At 51.2% G+C, this 15063-nt stretch overlaps 1 protein-coding gene across 1 annotated transcript in view; it reads left to right on the forward strand.

The window, feature by feature from the left end:
- Positions 1-15063, forward strand: part of ZC3H3 (zinc finger CCCH-type containing 3) — a 184989-nt gene that overhangs the window by 154110 nt on the left and 15816 nt on the right. Inside the window, exon 10 of the mRNA XM_050892505.1 lies at positions 14312-14487. Coding sequence (XP_050748462.1) covers positions 14312-14487 — 176 coding nt within the window. The remainder of the gene's footprint in view (positions 1-14311; positions 14488-15063) is intronic.

Here is a 15063-nt window from a genome sequence, read left to right on the forward strand (position 1 = left end):
AGCGTGCCGCATTAAATACCTATCTTCATATTGTTTCCATCAGCTGCCTTGAAGCCTGTGGGTAAATTGTTCCCCCGTGGGAACTGTTAAGCAGTAAGACACAGTGAGATTAAACAACGAGGCTACCGTGAAAAGGCACGGGGAGATGTACTGGAATAAATCACGGATAAGCAAGGGCTCTGTGTTTGCCGGCAACCCATCCCTCCCAGGGACCCCAACCGGCACGACCAGCCCTGTCCCCGACGGTGGAGCTTGACCAGGGGACCTGCCATCACAGCAGGGATGCTCGTGGTTGACCTGCGCTGGGACTGCCCGTCGGTCTCCTAAAATCCATCTTTTCGGTCCTGCTGAGTTTCTCGGCCAACAGCCTTTCACCGGAGCTCTGATTTGCACCTTATCCACGTAAAATATTGGCAAAGCGCGTGCTAGCAGGGGCAGGTCCGGTTAGCACGTGCTGCCCGAGGAAGTGCCGCTTCCTTGGGAAAAATCATTTTCCACCCCCAGGTGGAGCGTGGTGTTTTTCACAGTGGCAGCTGCTTGGTTTTTCTGTAGAAAATTCAAATGTGGGGACTTTTTCTTAGCTGACGCCTTGTTCTCGTTTGCGTTTCTCTAGTCTGATGATGCGTTAGGTTGGTTATTTTCTCCTTTTGTGGTGGAAGTTTTAACAGGTTCCCACCATAAACTTATTTCATGTGTCTGATACATTAAATTTAACGCATTTCTTTAGGAAAAGCCACATGAGCTGTGTTAGCAGCAGCTAACAGTTAAATGTCTTTGGGGTTTTCTCTTAATTATCCAGTGCTCAGTTTGTGGTGGAGAGCGGCAGCCTGGGGTCCTTGTTCCCCTTAATCTGTTATCACAGAAAGGTGCAGACCAACGCTGTTCATATTGCATGTTCTCAGCTGGTTTTTGTTGCCTGCTGGCTAAAACAGCATTTTTCTTTTCTCACAGCCAACAGCCATCACATATTGGTCTTTCTGGGTCTTTTTCCCCCCTCCTTTGGTCCCAGGTTGACCCCCAGCCAGCTTGCCTTTTCCTCGAGAACACGCAGTCATTGAGGAACCTACCTGTGCACGTTCATCCAGGTAGTTGCTGGCTGATTCCCAGCTCTGTAATTACACTCCACCTCCATCTTTTATTGAATCATAGAACGGTTTGAGTTGGAAGGGACTTTTAAAGATCATCCAGTCCAACCCCCTGGCCACGGGCAGGGACATCTCCCACTAGATCAGCTTGGTCAAAGCCTCATCCAACCTGACCTGGCACACTTCCAATGATGGGGCATCCACGAATTCTCTGGGCAACACGGTCCAGTGTCTCACCACTGTCATCATAAAAAATTTCATCCTTAATGTCCAATCTAAACCTACACTCTTTCAGTTTAAAACTGTTGCCCCTTGTCCTGTCGCTACAGGCCCTGGTAAAAAGTCTCTCTCCATCTTTCTTATAAGCCCCCTTTCTATATTGAAAGACCACAATAAGGTCCTCCCGGAGCCTCCTCTTCTCCAGGCTTCTCCAACCCCAGCTCTCTCAGCCTTTCTTCCTAGGAGAGGGGTTCCAGCTTGCTGATCATCCTGGACTTCTGTCCCAGGTGGTCATGGTGGCCACCACAGCGCCTGTCACATATGGTGTGGAGGTAAAGGAAGCTGGCTCTCCTCTTCCTGCAGCTTCGAGAGACTTTGTGACAGCAAAAAGCTTGGAGGTGCTTCATGGCAGAAGCTTCTTGAGTCTAGCAAGTGTAAGAATCACAGTGAATTATTAAGCTGCGTGTAAATCCTTTAAGAATGATTTCTTGCTTCTCCATCCTGCTGTTCTGATCGGTTGTGCTCCTTCTCCCCGAGGTCCCAGCTGCTGTGGTTGGGCTAGCGGTGGGACGGGAGCTGCTCTGTGCTCACTGCTGCCATTTCAGAGCTCCAACCTCTCCCTTAGAGGAGAAGCACGTGGACAAATCTCTGGATGAAAAGTCCATCGAGAGTTGTTAAACATCTTCTGGCTGTGGAAATCCTGAAGGCCCAGGATGCTCCTTGATCTCGTCCCCCAAAAACTGGTGCTGGCCATGGCCAGAGAGGATCTGGAAGAGGTTTTGGATGTGTTGGGGATTGTGAAGGGAAGCACCCCAACTTTGCAAACAGCCCTTCCCTTTCCCTCCAGGCGTGCTAGCATTGAGAGAGACAGTGTTTTGGGGCTGAGTTTCTTCCAGATCAGTTTTCTGGGTGACAGCCTCGTACCTGTGGGTCTTCAGCATCTCATCAGTGGGTCTATGAAGGTTTGATCCTCTCCTGGAGGCCCTTCAGATACTGCGTGAGACCTTTAGCAGCTCCTTCACGTGCGGATCATTTGGCCCACGCTTTTAGTTTGGGACTAAGAGGTTTCAAATGCAGGTGATTTTTCTTTCAAATCGCCCCAGAGCTGATGCCTGGAGACAACCAGCTGCAACAGGAGCAGATTTCCTGGCTCGAAGTGCTCATCTCCAAACTCCATGATGTTTTATGCTGAATTAGACCCAATCAAGCTGAGAAGCTCCTCCATGCCCAGCTACCAGGGGGGCTGTTTGAAGTGCAAGAAGTCTTAATATAAAACCTCTCCTCTCGGTATTAGCATGGGGAGGGATACGAGGAAGGCTAAGCTTTGAGCCATCCCAAGTTTTCTATATCTTGGCCGTACCTCCATCTTATTCCTTTTATGATCCTGTCACAACTGCTTCCAATTTCCTCTCCTCTTTGATTCAGAGAGAGCTGGTGGCAGCAGGACACACTTGCGACATTGGATAGGGAAGGACAGGATCTTGTAGGTGTGCAGGATCTGGCCGGACCTGAGCGGAGGCCATGGGGAAACGGCAATGCGATTGATGGACCTCTCAATGTGATGAGGGGGCTGCCCAGGAGGCAACTGGGGGGGATGTTCATTAAAGCTGTGAATCAGTGAAACGAGTGAGCTGGTCAAAGGGTGGAGAAGAAGAGGAGGAGAAAGACTTGCATGATTTTGCTGCTCAGAGACATATCACTTTTGTCTTCCATCTCGGTGAAGTCTTTAAAGGTGACCCACATGGGGATGGGCTGGCTGAGCCCCGGCGCCCCGCTCTGTACCTCCTTGTCACCAAACACATCCTGCACCGGGGATAAAACTCACTCCTGCTCCTATAAGGAGGATCAAACCTCAAACAGGTTTAACTGCCTGCGTTCATGAAGGTTGGGCGTTAGGGTCTGGACATCAGCAAATTGCTTCTTCTTAAGAGATGATCCATTTTATACACTTCCAGCGGGGGAGAGTGTGATGAGGAGCTGTCGCATTAAAGCATCTTGGCAGCTTCTCCTCCCCCTTCCCTCGCTCGTGCGAGGGAAAGAGCCATTTAAGATTTAAATTTATCTCCTGTCTTACACGCAGCTGTTTGGGCTCAGGTGGAGGACAGGTGGTAGAAATGCCTGGTCCTAGCTATGGAAACGCTGGTTGCTGTGCGTGAAGCTTTGCGTGGGGCTGGTTTTAGAGGTTACGAGCCCGCTCCGGGCTTTCTCAGGTAGGATGTTAACATGCGTGCGGGGGGGAAAGAGGAGAGGAGTTTGCCAGGTGGATGCATCGGCATCCTTTTTCCTGGTGCTGAAGCAGGTGCAGCATGGAGAGCTACCTGGGCATGGCTCCCTCACCTTCGTTTTGACCCAAATTGTGTTGGGTCTGTTTGACAGGAGTTTTTAGTGATGTTTTAGGCATATCTGTAGACAGTAGCCGTGTATCCACCTGTATTAGCTGCGGGTTCATGGTGTGCTGAGTGGACCTCAACTTCCCTGCTGATTTTCGGTGCTTGCAGTCATGTCTGGGCGGCACTGGAGATAACTCCTGGGCAGTGGGGCAGCCCCTTCTCTGGGATAGGGGATTTGTGGCTTACCTTTTCCCATCGTTCAGAAATAGCTGATGGAGAACACTGCCTTTGATAGCTCTTTTATAGTCCACTGCAGCTGTATGAAAATCATCTACAAAAGCAACTTCGTTTCGTTTATCTTTAATTTTTGGCTCTGGTTGACAGATGTTTTCTGGGTGCTGGAGTTGCCTGCTTGAATTGGTTTTTTTTCCTATAATGTGTAGCAGAAATCTTCAGTCAACAAACTGATTAGTAAGTAAAATCTTTATTAAAAAAAATAACGGATAAACTTAGTAATGAGTCTGCTCGTAAGATCACGAATGGTGGCCAGACTGGATTTGAGCAGGCTGAGATCTGTCCGGGTGCATCCCGTTGGCTTCCTGGGGACGTTGAGTCCTTGTGCATCTCCCCGGGGCAACGATGGCGTGCTGCTGATAGTAAGTGATAAATCTTGGTACTGGCGATGGGAGCTTTCCGTTGAAAACACTTCATAGCCTGCAGAGGAGGTTTAAAACTAATTGGGTTTCTTCCATGCCCAATCCTACCCGTGTATCGCTGCAGAAATCTTTGTGGGTTTCCAGTTGCATCTTATTTACCGTACTCTGTAATGGCATAATGAGGGTTCTTATTGCTACTTTAATTTAACTGTCGTATCTTCAACAGCATTCAGATGCTTACATTAAAGATGTTGCTTATCAGGGCAAACTTGAACTGCTTAATAGCCTGGGCTAGTTGATAATAATGCCTAGATAAATACCGGTCTGTGATTTTCTCTCTTGCACTTCAATATCTTTGTAGAAGGTGCATCACAAAACATGAAGATTAGGAAGTTCAGGGGAAAAGCAGTCGCTGAATCATGGCTATAAAGTGGGAATATACTGATGAGGCAGAGAGTTCTTGATTTCAACCTGAACTTCTGTACAGATGAGCACAAAGAAGAGCAGATTTCGTCTTTGCTTCCTGTGCTGGAATCTCCCTTTGTTCCCATCTGTTCTCTGTTGTCGGATGATCTCTGTGTCCGCGAGCAGTGGGTGACACCTTCCCTGAGCCACCTGGAATCACGCACGTGGTGGAACCTCTGTTGTCCCTGATGGAGATGACACTGTAGGGGATGTCCAGTGGATGTCTGGCTTGCTCCATCCCCGACAGTGATGATTTGGGGTTGGTAATTACCATCGATGGGTTCCCCACATGAAACTGGCTCCATCGCGGCTTTGGGGTGTGATGGATGAGATTGTGAGGGTCTCTGATGGAAACGGGGTTCTCAACAAAGCAGTGCAGGGAATGATTGAATGTCATAGATACTGCCACGCAGCAGGTGAATGCCAGGTTGGGGATTCACCTTCTGGATGGCCGCATCCAAAGAGTTATAGTCAATGGCTCAATGTTCAAGTGGAAACCAGTAACAAGTGGTGTCCCTCAAGGGTCCATACTGGGACCAATACTGTTCAGTATCTTCATTAACGACATAGGGGGATTGAGTGCACCCTCAGCAAGTTTGCAGATGACACCAAGCTGAGTGGTGCCATTGATTCCCGTGAGGGAAGGGATGCCATCCAGAGGGATCTTGACAGGCTTGAGGAGTGGGCCCATGTGAACGTCATGAAGCTCAACAAGGCCAAGTGCAAGGTCCTGCGCCTGAGTCGGGGCAATCCCCAGTATCAATACAGACTGCGGGATGAATGGATTCAGAGCAGCCCTCTGGAGAAGGACTTGGGGATACTGGTGGATGAAAAGCTGGACATGAGCTGACAATGTGTGCTTGCAGCCCAGAAAGCCAGCCGTATCCTGGGCTGCATCCAAAGCAGCATGGCCAGCAGGTCGAGGGAGGGGATTCTGCCCCTCTGCTCTGCTCTGGTGAGACCCCCCTGGAGCACTGCGTCCAGCTCTGGGGTCCCCAGCAGAAGACAGACATGGACCTGTTGGAGCAGGTCCAGAGGAGGCCATGGAAATGGTCCAAGGGCTGGAATACCTCTGCTGTGAGGAAAGGCTGAGAGAGTTGGGGTTGTTCAACCTGGGGAGACCTTCTTGCGGCCTTTCAATGTAGAAAGAGGGCTTATAAGAAAGATGGAGAGAGACTTTTTACCAGAATGAGGGGCAATTGTTTTAAACTCAGAGAGGGTAGGTTTAGATAGGACATAAGGAAGAGGTTTTTTTCCAATTAGGGTGATGAGACGCTGGACCAGATTGCCCATACAAGTTGTGGATGCCCCATCCCTGGAAGTGTTCAAGGTCAGGTTAGACGGGGCTTTGAGCAACCTGATGTAGTGGAAGATGTCCCTGCCCATGGCAGGGGAGTTGGACTAGATGATCTTTGAAGGTCTCTCCCTACCCAAACCATTCTATGATTCGATGATTCCTCCGTATGTCTGTAGCTTTGCTTTCGTGGTGGCTCAACTGGTCCTGGGTGCTTTGGGGTTGGAGTAGGGCTGAGTTGCTCAGTGTCACTGGCTGGTCTTCCTCCATCCTCTTGGCTTGCCTTGTTTCTTTTATTTATATTTTGGCTTACACTGTCTGCAAGCGTTGTCAGAGCTGTGGGGCTCTCCTCCAGGCTGATGCAGGACACGGACAGAAACCAAGCCTGGAACATCCAACCTCTGGCTGCTGCAACTCCAAGCAAAGCTCTCACCAGTCTGCAGGGAGCTGGAGGCGAGGAGCAAGACCAGGCAGGAAGCAATTCCCAAATGAGACGATACATTTAAAGAAAAACAAAATCATTGGAAATGCTCCATTATGGTCCTTCTGCTCCTGCTCGGAGCTGAAACCTGGAGGAGTTGCGTGCATGCGCACTGGGGAGGTACAAGGCTCTTTGACATCATTTTGCTACATGGGAAATTCCAGTTACAGAGGAGTAACATGCCCAAACCAGGGAGCAGCAAGATGAGAGGAAACAGTTGACGGCAACTTAGAGGAAGCTGGCAAGAGGTGGCGGAGACGAGATGCGAAAGAGAGCCTCATCCCTCAGGTCATTTCTATTTGGGCTGGACCATGCCGGGGCAATGGATGCTGCAGGGACAAGGCTTTTCCTTGCCCCCTTCAATCCCTCCCAGCTATTTTGCTGCCTCTTAAATATGATGTTCCCAGTGATTTTAGAAACACCATCCCATTCTTGCTCCAGCTCCGGAGGTATTTTAGCTCAAATGCTGTTTTATTGCCTGCAAATACCAAGGGAGAGGGTTCACGGCTTTGTGATAGATCCTAGAGAGCGTTTGGTAGATCCCAAATCGTAGTGAGCATTTGGAGAAGGCCATCAGAAGTCATCGCTTCCCTGCAAGCGTTTTGCTAGGACACCAAACTGTTTTGAGGGCAGAAACCAGTTTTGGAGCAAATTCCTTAGGATAGTTGTGTCGTCTAAATTTCTCCATCATTATTCCACAGCCTGAATGATCTTCGGATGTATTGTCCTCCAGGTTTTAACGACAGGGAGCTAGAATTTTTTTTTGAGGCTGCTTCCATCTGCGCCCAAGTATAAAAAAGCCATCAAAAAAAAGCTATTTACTGGCTGTCAGTTTGGAGCAGCGTCAGAAAACAGCCCTGCCACCTCCAGCGATAGCTTCCCAACAGCCACTTAGTGCTGAGACGTGGCGGGTAAGAGGGACATTAAAACAGCCTGACATCAATCCAGCCGGTTAATCCTGCTGCTCGGTGATGGGGCTACCTGTAATAGCTCTGGCGAAGCTGCCTGGATGTGCAGAGGGCTTTAAAAAATAGAAAGCACTTGAGTCAAGACACTTGAGTTTTTGGGGATTAACTCGTACTTTTAATGCTCCCCTTCCCCAGAAGGTCTGCTTGGTGCTTTTATCACCGCAGTGCTCTGGCTTTCCAGGCAGGAGCTGGACTCGCATCCATTACGGTGGATGGAGAGATGGACACGGGTCCAAGGAGATGGGAAGATGCTCCGGCACTTTGCCATCTCTTGTCCATCTGCTGGTCCCTTGTCACCTGCCATCCCCCGGCGTTGGGAAAGGAGCGATCGAGCAGGGGATGAGACAAGCCTGGAGATACTTGAGAAGTTCAACCTGGGCAAACTGCTGGTGGAGCGGAGCCAGGAATGCTGGGCTGGATGGGACCTCTCATCCCCCCTCTCCTGGTTTCAGCTGGGATAGAGTTAATTTTCTTCTTAGTAGCTGGTACAGTGCTGGGTTTTGCATTTAGTGTGAGAATAATGTTGGTAACACGCTGATGGTTTAGTTATTGTTAAGTAGCGCTTATCCTAAGTTAAGGATTTTTCGGTTTCCCATGCTCTGCCAGCAAGCAGATGCACAAGAAGCTGGGAGGGAGCATGGCCAGGGCAGCTGACCTGAACTAGCCAAAGGGATATTCCATACCATGGAACGTCATGCCCAGTATATAAACAGGGGGGAGTTGGCCGGGAGGGGCAGATGGCAGCTCGAGCATCGGTCAGTGGGTGGTGAGCAATTGCTTTGTGCATCACTTTTTTTTGGGGGGGGGGAGGGGTTTGGGGTTTGGGGTTTTTTTTTTGAGGTAAGAATGGTTTAATGACTAAAGTAAAATATAACACTAACAATAATAATAATGAAATATAATAGTAATAATAATAATTGTAATGAAAAGGAATATAACAAAAAAAAGAAGGGGAAAAAAAAAAGAAAAAAAAAATCAAACTCCCCCCAGCCAACTCCCCCCAGTTTATATACTGGGCATGACGTTCCATGGTATGGAATATCCCTTTGGCTAGTTCAGGTCAGCTGCCCTGGCCATGCTCCCTCCCAGCTTCTTGCACACCTGCTTGCTGGCCGAGCATGGGAAACTGAAAAGTCCTTGGCTTAGGATAAGCGCTACTTAGCAACAACTAAAACATCAGCATGTTATCAACATCATTCTCACACTAAATCCAAAACACAGCACTATACTAGCTACTAAGAAGAAAATTAACTATCCCAGCCGAAACCAGGACACCCCCCCATAAGGTCAGTGGGCGGTTGCTGGTCGGCCCAGTAACCCAGCTTCACCTTCCTCTCGCCTTCCACCACCTCCTGCCAAGCTTGTTCATGGAAAATGTTAATTAACGTCATTCCTGGGGCTGAGCCGGGACCTTCCACCAGTTGCTGCCTCCTTCTTTGCCAGGTCCGTGCTAAAGAAGGCTGCGCCCTGCAAACGCCCTCGTCCCCATCCCGCTCCCCGTGCGCGTCGGGGTCCGTTGGGCCATTTAAGGCTTTGTGGGTCGTTAGTGGCACCTTGAATTTCACCCAGAGCTGCCTTGGCAGCCAGGGAGGAGTCCCGGCCGTGGGGGCTGCCAGCCGGGCACGGTCCCAGTGCCAGGCACCGCTGCCGGTCTGGGCTGCGGATGAAACCCCGGAGCAGGGAGACCGGGATGGGGACAGCATCAGCAGGTTGATGGCATCCTCATCAGCACCCGATGTAGCTGGAGGGTTTCTCCCCAGGGTTTTTTAGGGGTGCTGGGGGTTTTCTGTCGTCTCTGTTGGAAGGGACCAAAGGCTTTTTTCTCTTTTTATGGTCCAACCGGCGGGCTGGCGGGGGTCCCATGGGGGTATAATTAGCCACCCCGACAGGTGGAAGGGATCGGATGGCCCCCAGCGCGAGGGCGCACCCGCCACCCCGCAGCCCCGCTTGGCTTCACCCCGACTGACAAGCGGCGGGCGGCAAACCGCCTTACAGCAACCCAGCCCCAGCATGTTTGCTCTGGCATGCAGGGCAAGAGCAGAAGAGCTGCCGTAAATAAACAGAAGGGGCTTTTCCAACCACTGAGCCCGGCGGAGAGGCAATCCCAGTCTCACCATCCCAGCCCTGCAACAGCGGTGATGGACGGGGCATTACGGAAGAAGGGCCGAGCGCTGGGAGCAGCGTGGAAAAGCCATTAGAAACCCGAGCCGGGGACGCAACCCTGGGATTATTCGCACATGGTTTGTTTTCTTTATTAAGTATCTTTTTGCCATGGAGCCAATAAACGCGGTCTGGTACAAGGATTGCCTTGGAGGGTGGTGCAAGTGAGAACACCGGGGAGGTGGTGCATCCCGATCCCGACACCCAGCCGGGACCACAGCGCCATCCCCCCCTGCGCAGGGATCTGTAACCAGTCCCGCGGGTGCCCCGCTGAGAAGAAACAGCCGTGTTTCTCGGCTTTTCCCCAAAGTAGCATCATTCCCCAGCACAGCAGCGTCACCGCCGGCTGCGAGGGTGATGCATCCATGTGGCTTTTTGAGGCCAGGACTCTTTTTTTCCTGCTCTTCCCCTTCCCAAGTCCATTTTGTGCTGGGAACCGCTATACGGGAGCGGATCTCACATCCTGTGGGCAGAGGTTCTGAAGAGCTGCCACCCTGCCGATAATTAGCAGTAATCGACTTCGGACGGGTTCGTAATTAATAGGAGGTTTGCAGGGAGTCACCATCATCGCATGGATGGAGATCTGGAGGTGGTGGTGGACTAGAAACCTTCCAGCGTGCAATAGATCTGATGTATCATCAGGCCAACTTGCCGTCACGTGAGATCGGTGCCGTTGAACTAGAGCTGGCCCCAGCTGTAAGGACGATACAGGAATTATTTCATGTTGATGCCAATCAGAAAGGTGATCGCACAGCTTGAGAGTCCAGCCCTCCCTGTTTTGCTACCTGATATTGTATGAAACATGAAATCGCGATGTTTTGCTCTTGCTTTCCTTGGGATCCACTTGTCCCGGCAAAGCGGGCTCAGCAGCTCTGCCCATCCTGCACCACCGGAGCTGTGTAATTTCTGGGCAGGCATCGTCACCCATTGCTGCCCATCCAAATAAAGAATGGCTTTGGGCAAAGTATGTGGGGAAAAGGGGAATGAGAAGATAAACCATAGGGGTTTGCAGGTCTTGTCCATGCAGATGTTCTCAGCTGGCCCCATGCCATCTCAGCTTTCAATCTCCCCAGCTCTCCATCGCCCGGCAGCCCCTGCGTTCATCCCAGCCTTCAATCCCTAACGGGCTGTGCCTTTATTTTTCCTCTCCTCTAATTTTGTTTCACTTATTTTTAAAGCAATTATCAGGTTGAGGGGTTTGCTTTTCTACTCGCTAATATTTTGGGAAAAACTACTGCCCTTGAAAGCTGTCCTGTCGCTGCCTTTTCCAAGCATTTATTCTTGGTCCGGGCCGTATCCCGTCTGCAGGTGGAGGTGTCCAGACCAGCATGAGTTGGGAAAAAGGTAGGGAAAAAGTGAAAGCTGTTCTCCCAAACCTCTGCTTGATTCAAACGTGTGTTTTCTTGGTGGTTTGCAAGAGAATGGCTGCTTAAACACAGCTTTCTGCGCCAGAGGAGATGGTTTTCCCATACCCGCTCTTGAATGGCATACCCAAATGTCGTGGTTTAACCCCAGCCGGCAACTAAGCACCACGCAGCCGCTTGCTCACTGCCCCCCCACCCCTGGGATGGGGGAGAGAATCAGGAAAAAAAAACTCGTGAGTTGAGATAAAGACAGTTTAATAGGACAGAAAGGAATGAAAAACAATGATAATGATAATAATAATAATATGACAATAGCAATACTAAAAGAATTAAACTATACAAAGTAAGTGGTGCACAATGCAATTGCTCACCACTCGTTGACCGATGCCCAGTTAGTTCCCGAGCCGCGATCCCCCCCCCAGTTAACTCCCCCCAGTTTATATACTGGGCATGATGTCATATGGTATGGAATAGCTCTTTGGCCAGTTTGGGTCAGCTGTCCTGATGGTGTCCCCTCCCAGCTTCTTGTGCCCCTCCAGCCTTCTTGCTGGCTGGGCACGAGAAGCTGAAAAATCCTTGACTTAGTATAAACACTACTTAGCAACAACTAAAAACATCGGTGTGTTATCAACATTCTTTTCCTACTAAATCCAAAACACAGCACTATACCAGCTACTAGGAAGAAAATTAACTCTGTCCTAGCCGAAACCAGGACACCAAAATAAGCATTCACGTTACTGTCAGCTCGGGACAAGCAGGAGCCATCCTTGACTGCATGGCTGGGATGCTCTAGTCTCTAGTGATGCTTTTCCAATGCTGGTCCATGGGTGGAAGAGAGCAAACTGGGCTGCATCCAAAGCAGCATGGCCAGCAGGTCGAGGGAGGGGATTCTGCCCCTCTATTCTGCTCTCATAAGACCCCCCTGGAGCACTGCGTCCAGCTCTGGGGTCCCCAGCGCAAGACAGACATGGACCTGTTGGAGCGGGGCCAGAGGAAGGCCACGAAGATGATCAGAGGGCTGGAGCACCTCTGCTGTGAAGAATGGCTGAGAGAGTTGGTGTTGTTCAGCCTGGAGAAGAGAAGGCTCCGGGGAGACCTTCTTGCAGCCTTTCAATATTTAAAGGAGACTGATAAGAAAGACGGAGAGAGACTTTTTACCAAGTCCTGTAGTGACAGGACAAGGGGTAACAGTTTTAAACTGACAGAGGGTAGGTTTAGATTGGACATAGGAAGAAATGTTTTATGATGAGGGCAGTGAGACACTGGACCAGATTGCCCAGAGAAGTTGTGGATGCCCCATCCCTGGAAACATTCGAGGTCAGGTTGGATGGGGCTCTGAGCAACCTGATGTAGTAAAAGATGTCCCTGCCCATGGCGGGGGAGTTGGTCTAGATGATCTTGAAAGGTTGCTTCTGACCCAAACCATTCTGTGATTCGATGTTTCTGTGAAACACAGGGTTTTGGAGTAATGGCAGAGCCTGGGCGCTGTTTAGAGATGACTCTACTTTCAGGTTGCCCGTTGGCTTGTAGACTTATTTGCCATTGAAGCTCCTTCAAATAGAGCGGGAAAGTCGTAGGAACTGGGTTTTTTCATGAATTTTCAGTGGAAAAGCGGTGCTGTCGCTGCGCCGTCCCCCCCATCGAGCCAATGTCCGGGTGTCCGTCTGAATCCCCAGCCCTCCTGCTGCTCAACGCCATCCCCAGCAGACGAGCTCCTTGCTCCGCTGCTGACTTCAGCGATCGGCCCCGGGCGGCAGAGCTGCTGAACCCTTCTGCCCTTTCAAGGGGAGAGCTCCCACAGCTCAGCGGGGCTGCCGCTTAATCCCAAAGGTCAGCACGGGGAGCTGCTCCCGTGCCTCCAAAGTCAAGTTGCGTTAAAAAGGCAGGAGCTCACCTACATCCTGCATTGTGGGGAAGATGCATTTTTATAAACAAGCAAGAATGATCACGCTGAAACCCTCACCGTGTTCCTCTTCCTGTGGATTTGTCCCGTTTTCCCCCAAACCTGTGCAAAATTCGAGCATCTGTGGAAGGAGGTTTGCAGCGTGGGCATCCAAGCGTGGAAGGACCCACGTGGGGAAAAAGCAGGCTGTGTCTTTGCTCGTGGAGAAGGTGAACAGGCGAATGGATCCTGGTGTGGTGGACCCTTCGTTGCGCCGCATTTGTTGGGTTGTGTCTTGCCATGGGTGTCGTGGTGTGGTGCCTGTCGCCCTGCGAGAGCCAAGGTGGGCTCATCAGGTGGGGTGGGAGGGAGCATCCTGGGTGTGAGTGGGTCCCCCTGGATATCGCGGGGCTGAGCAGAGCTCCAGGACTTGCTCCCACCTTCCGTCCCTCGGGATACACTGGGATGAGCTCTCTGGGTTGCTGGGTGTTGCTGTCATGGTGTTGGGAACAGTTGGAGATTAGGGAGAGGCTGTTCTTTCTCCCTTCCCCCTGCCAATGTTCCTAGCCACCCAGATAGAAATCATACCTGAAGGCGTCTCCTCTGCCCTGCCTGCATCTCTTCCTGCCTTTCCTGCTGCCAAAAAGTGCCATTTCCCAGCAGAAAGCCTTGTCCGGGGGAAGCTGTGGAGCATTGCCGATGTCTCCCTCCCACTGGCACAGCTGGTGGCTGTGGGGATGGCTGTCAGCGTTGCTGCTGGGAGCCACCGAAATGCTGGGCTGGGAGCGCAGAAGCGCTTTTAGGGGTGAACATCTTGATGCCATCGTTTTGCCAGTGCCGTGCCGTGGCTGCACTAAGCCTCCTTGGACAGGAGAGCATTGGCCAAGCTCATTCCCAAGCCCTAAGCAGAGCAGGTTGAGCTCCAGCCCTGGGCCACCTTCAGCAGGAGGGCGGTCCAGGCAGCAGTCCCAAAATAAGTCCAAAAAGGAACGTGCTTCATTCCTGCTCTTCCCTGCTCCTTTCCACGTCCCAAGCATGTCTGGGACAGGAAAACCCCACGTCCTCTCTGAAACCAGCTTCTCCAGCCCAGTTAACCTCTTTGGGACCTCCCAGCATCACCACCTTGGGGGTAGATCATTGCTCTCAAGGCTTTGGTGGTTTGGGTCCGTAAAATCAGGCACTTGGAAAGCTGTGGGTGAGTGTGTGGTGTCTCCCAGAGGAGAGTATTTTTTTTAATGGTGTTTTGGCCTGGAATAGTATTTTGATACGGAGAAGGAAGCACCAACACATCCTTCTTTTCCTTTAGCAGCGTGTTGGTGCTAGCTAAAGGAGCCCAGCTCTGGGAACCTGTGCTCCCCGCAGAGCTTTCGCTGCCTTTCCCAACGTTGCTCTCTTTTTCCCTCGCAGTGCAAGAAGAAGCACACGCTGGTTTGCCCCGACTTTGCCAAGAAAGGCGTCTGCCCCAGGGGCGCCCGGTGCAAGCTGCTGCACCCCCAGAAGAAGCGCCACCCAAGAGAGGCAGAAGATGGGGACCGCAGCGACCCTCCCTCCAAGTGGAGACGGGTCTGGGAGGAGACAGGCAGGTAAGAAAGAGCAGAAGAAACTTGCTTTGCTGCTCTTAAACAGTTTTCTTCCCGGCGTGCTCTGGATGTTTCCTCTTCCAGATGCGTATCCATCTGCCTGCTGGTTTATTTTAAGATGGTGCTGATGTGGGTCACTGTGGTGCCTTCTTGATAGAGCCACCGCGGGCAATAGGGTTGGGCAGGGTCCGTGCTCGAGGGAGAGGTCTCCAGGCAGAGCTGATGGAGAGGAAAGAGAGGATAGCTCTCATCTTGCTACCCGATGCGTGCCGTTGGAGCGTGGGTATCTTCGCCCTTAGAAATGTGCCGCCCAGGGCTTCGTCACCTCCAGGTATCTCCGAGGCTTTTGTAGACCTTCCTCCTGGGAGATGAAGGAGCCCTGATGGAGACTCCACCACCAAAAGTGGTGAGCTTTCTCCAGCTCTGTGAGAAACTGGAAACCATCATCCCTCTTCCTCTCTCTTCCTCAAATCCATGGTGGAGAGCAGGGCTGAGCCCTCGGCGTGGCATGGAGGGGCTTATCGTCAGGACCGGACTCACTGCCTGAAGAAGCAGAGATGGAGATGAACATGGAGATAC

The sequence above is a fragment of the Gymnogyps californianus genome, chromosome 2 (genome assembly GCF_018139145.2).
Source record: "Gymnogyps californianus isolate 813 chromosome 2, ASM1813914v2, whole genome shotgun sequence".
NCBI classification, from domain to species: Eukaryota; Metazoa; Chordata; class Aves; order Accipitriformes; family Cathartidae; genus Gymnogyps; species Gymnogyps californianus.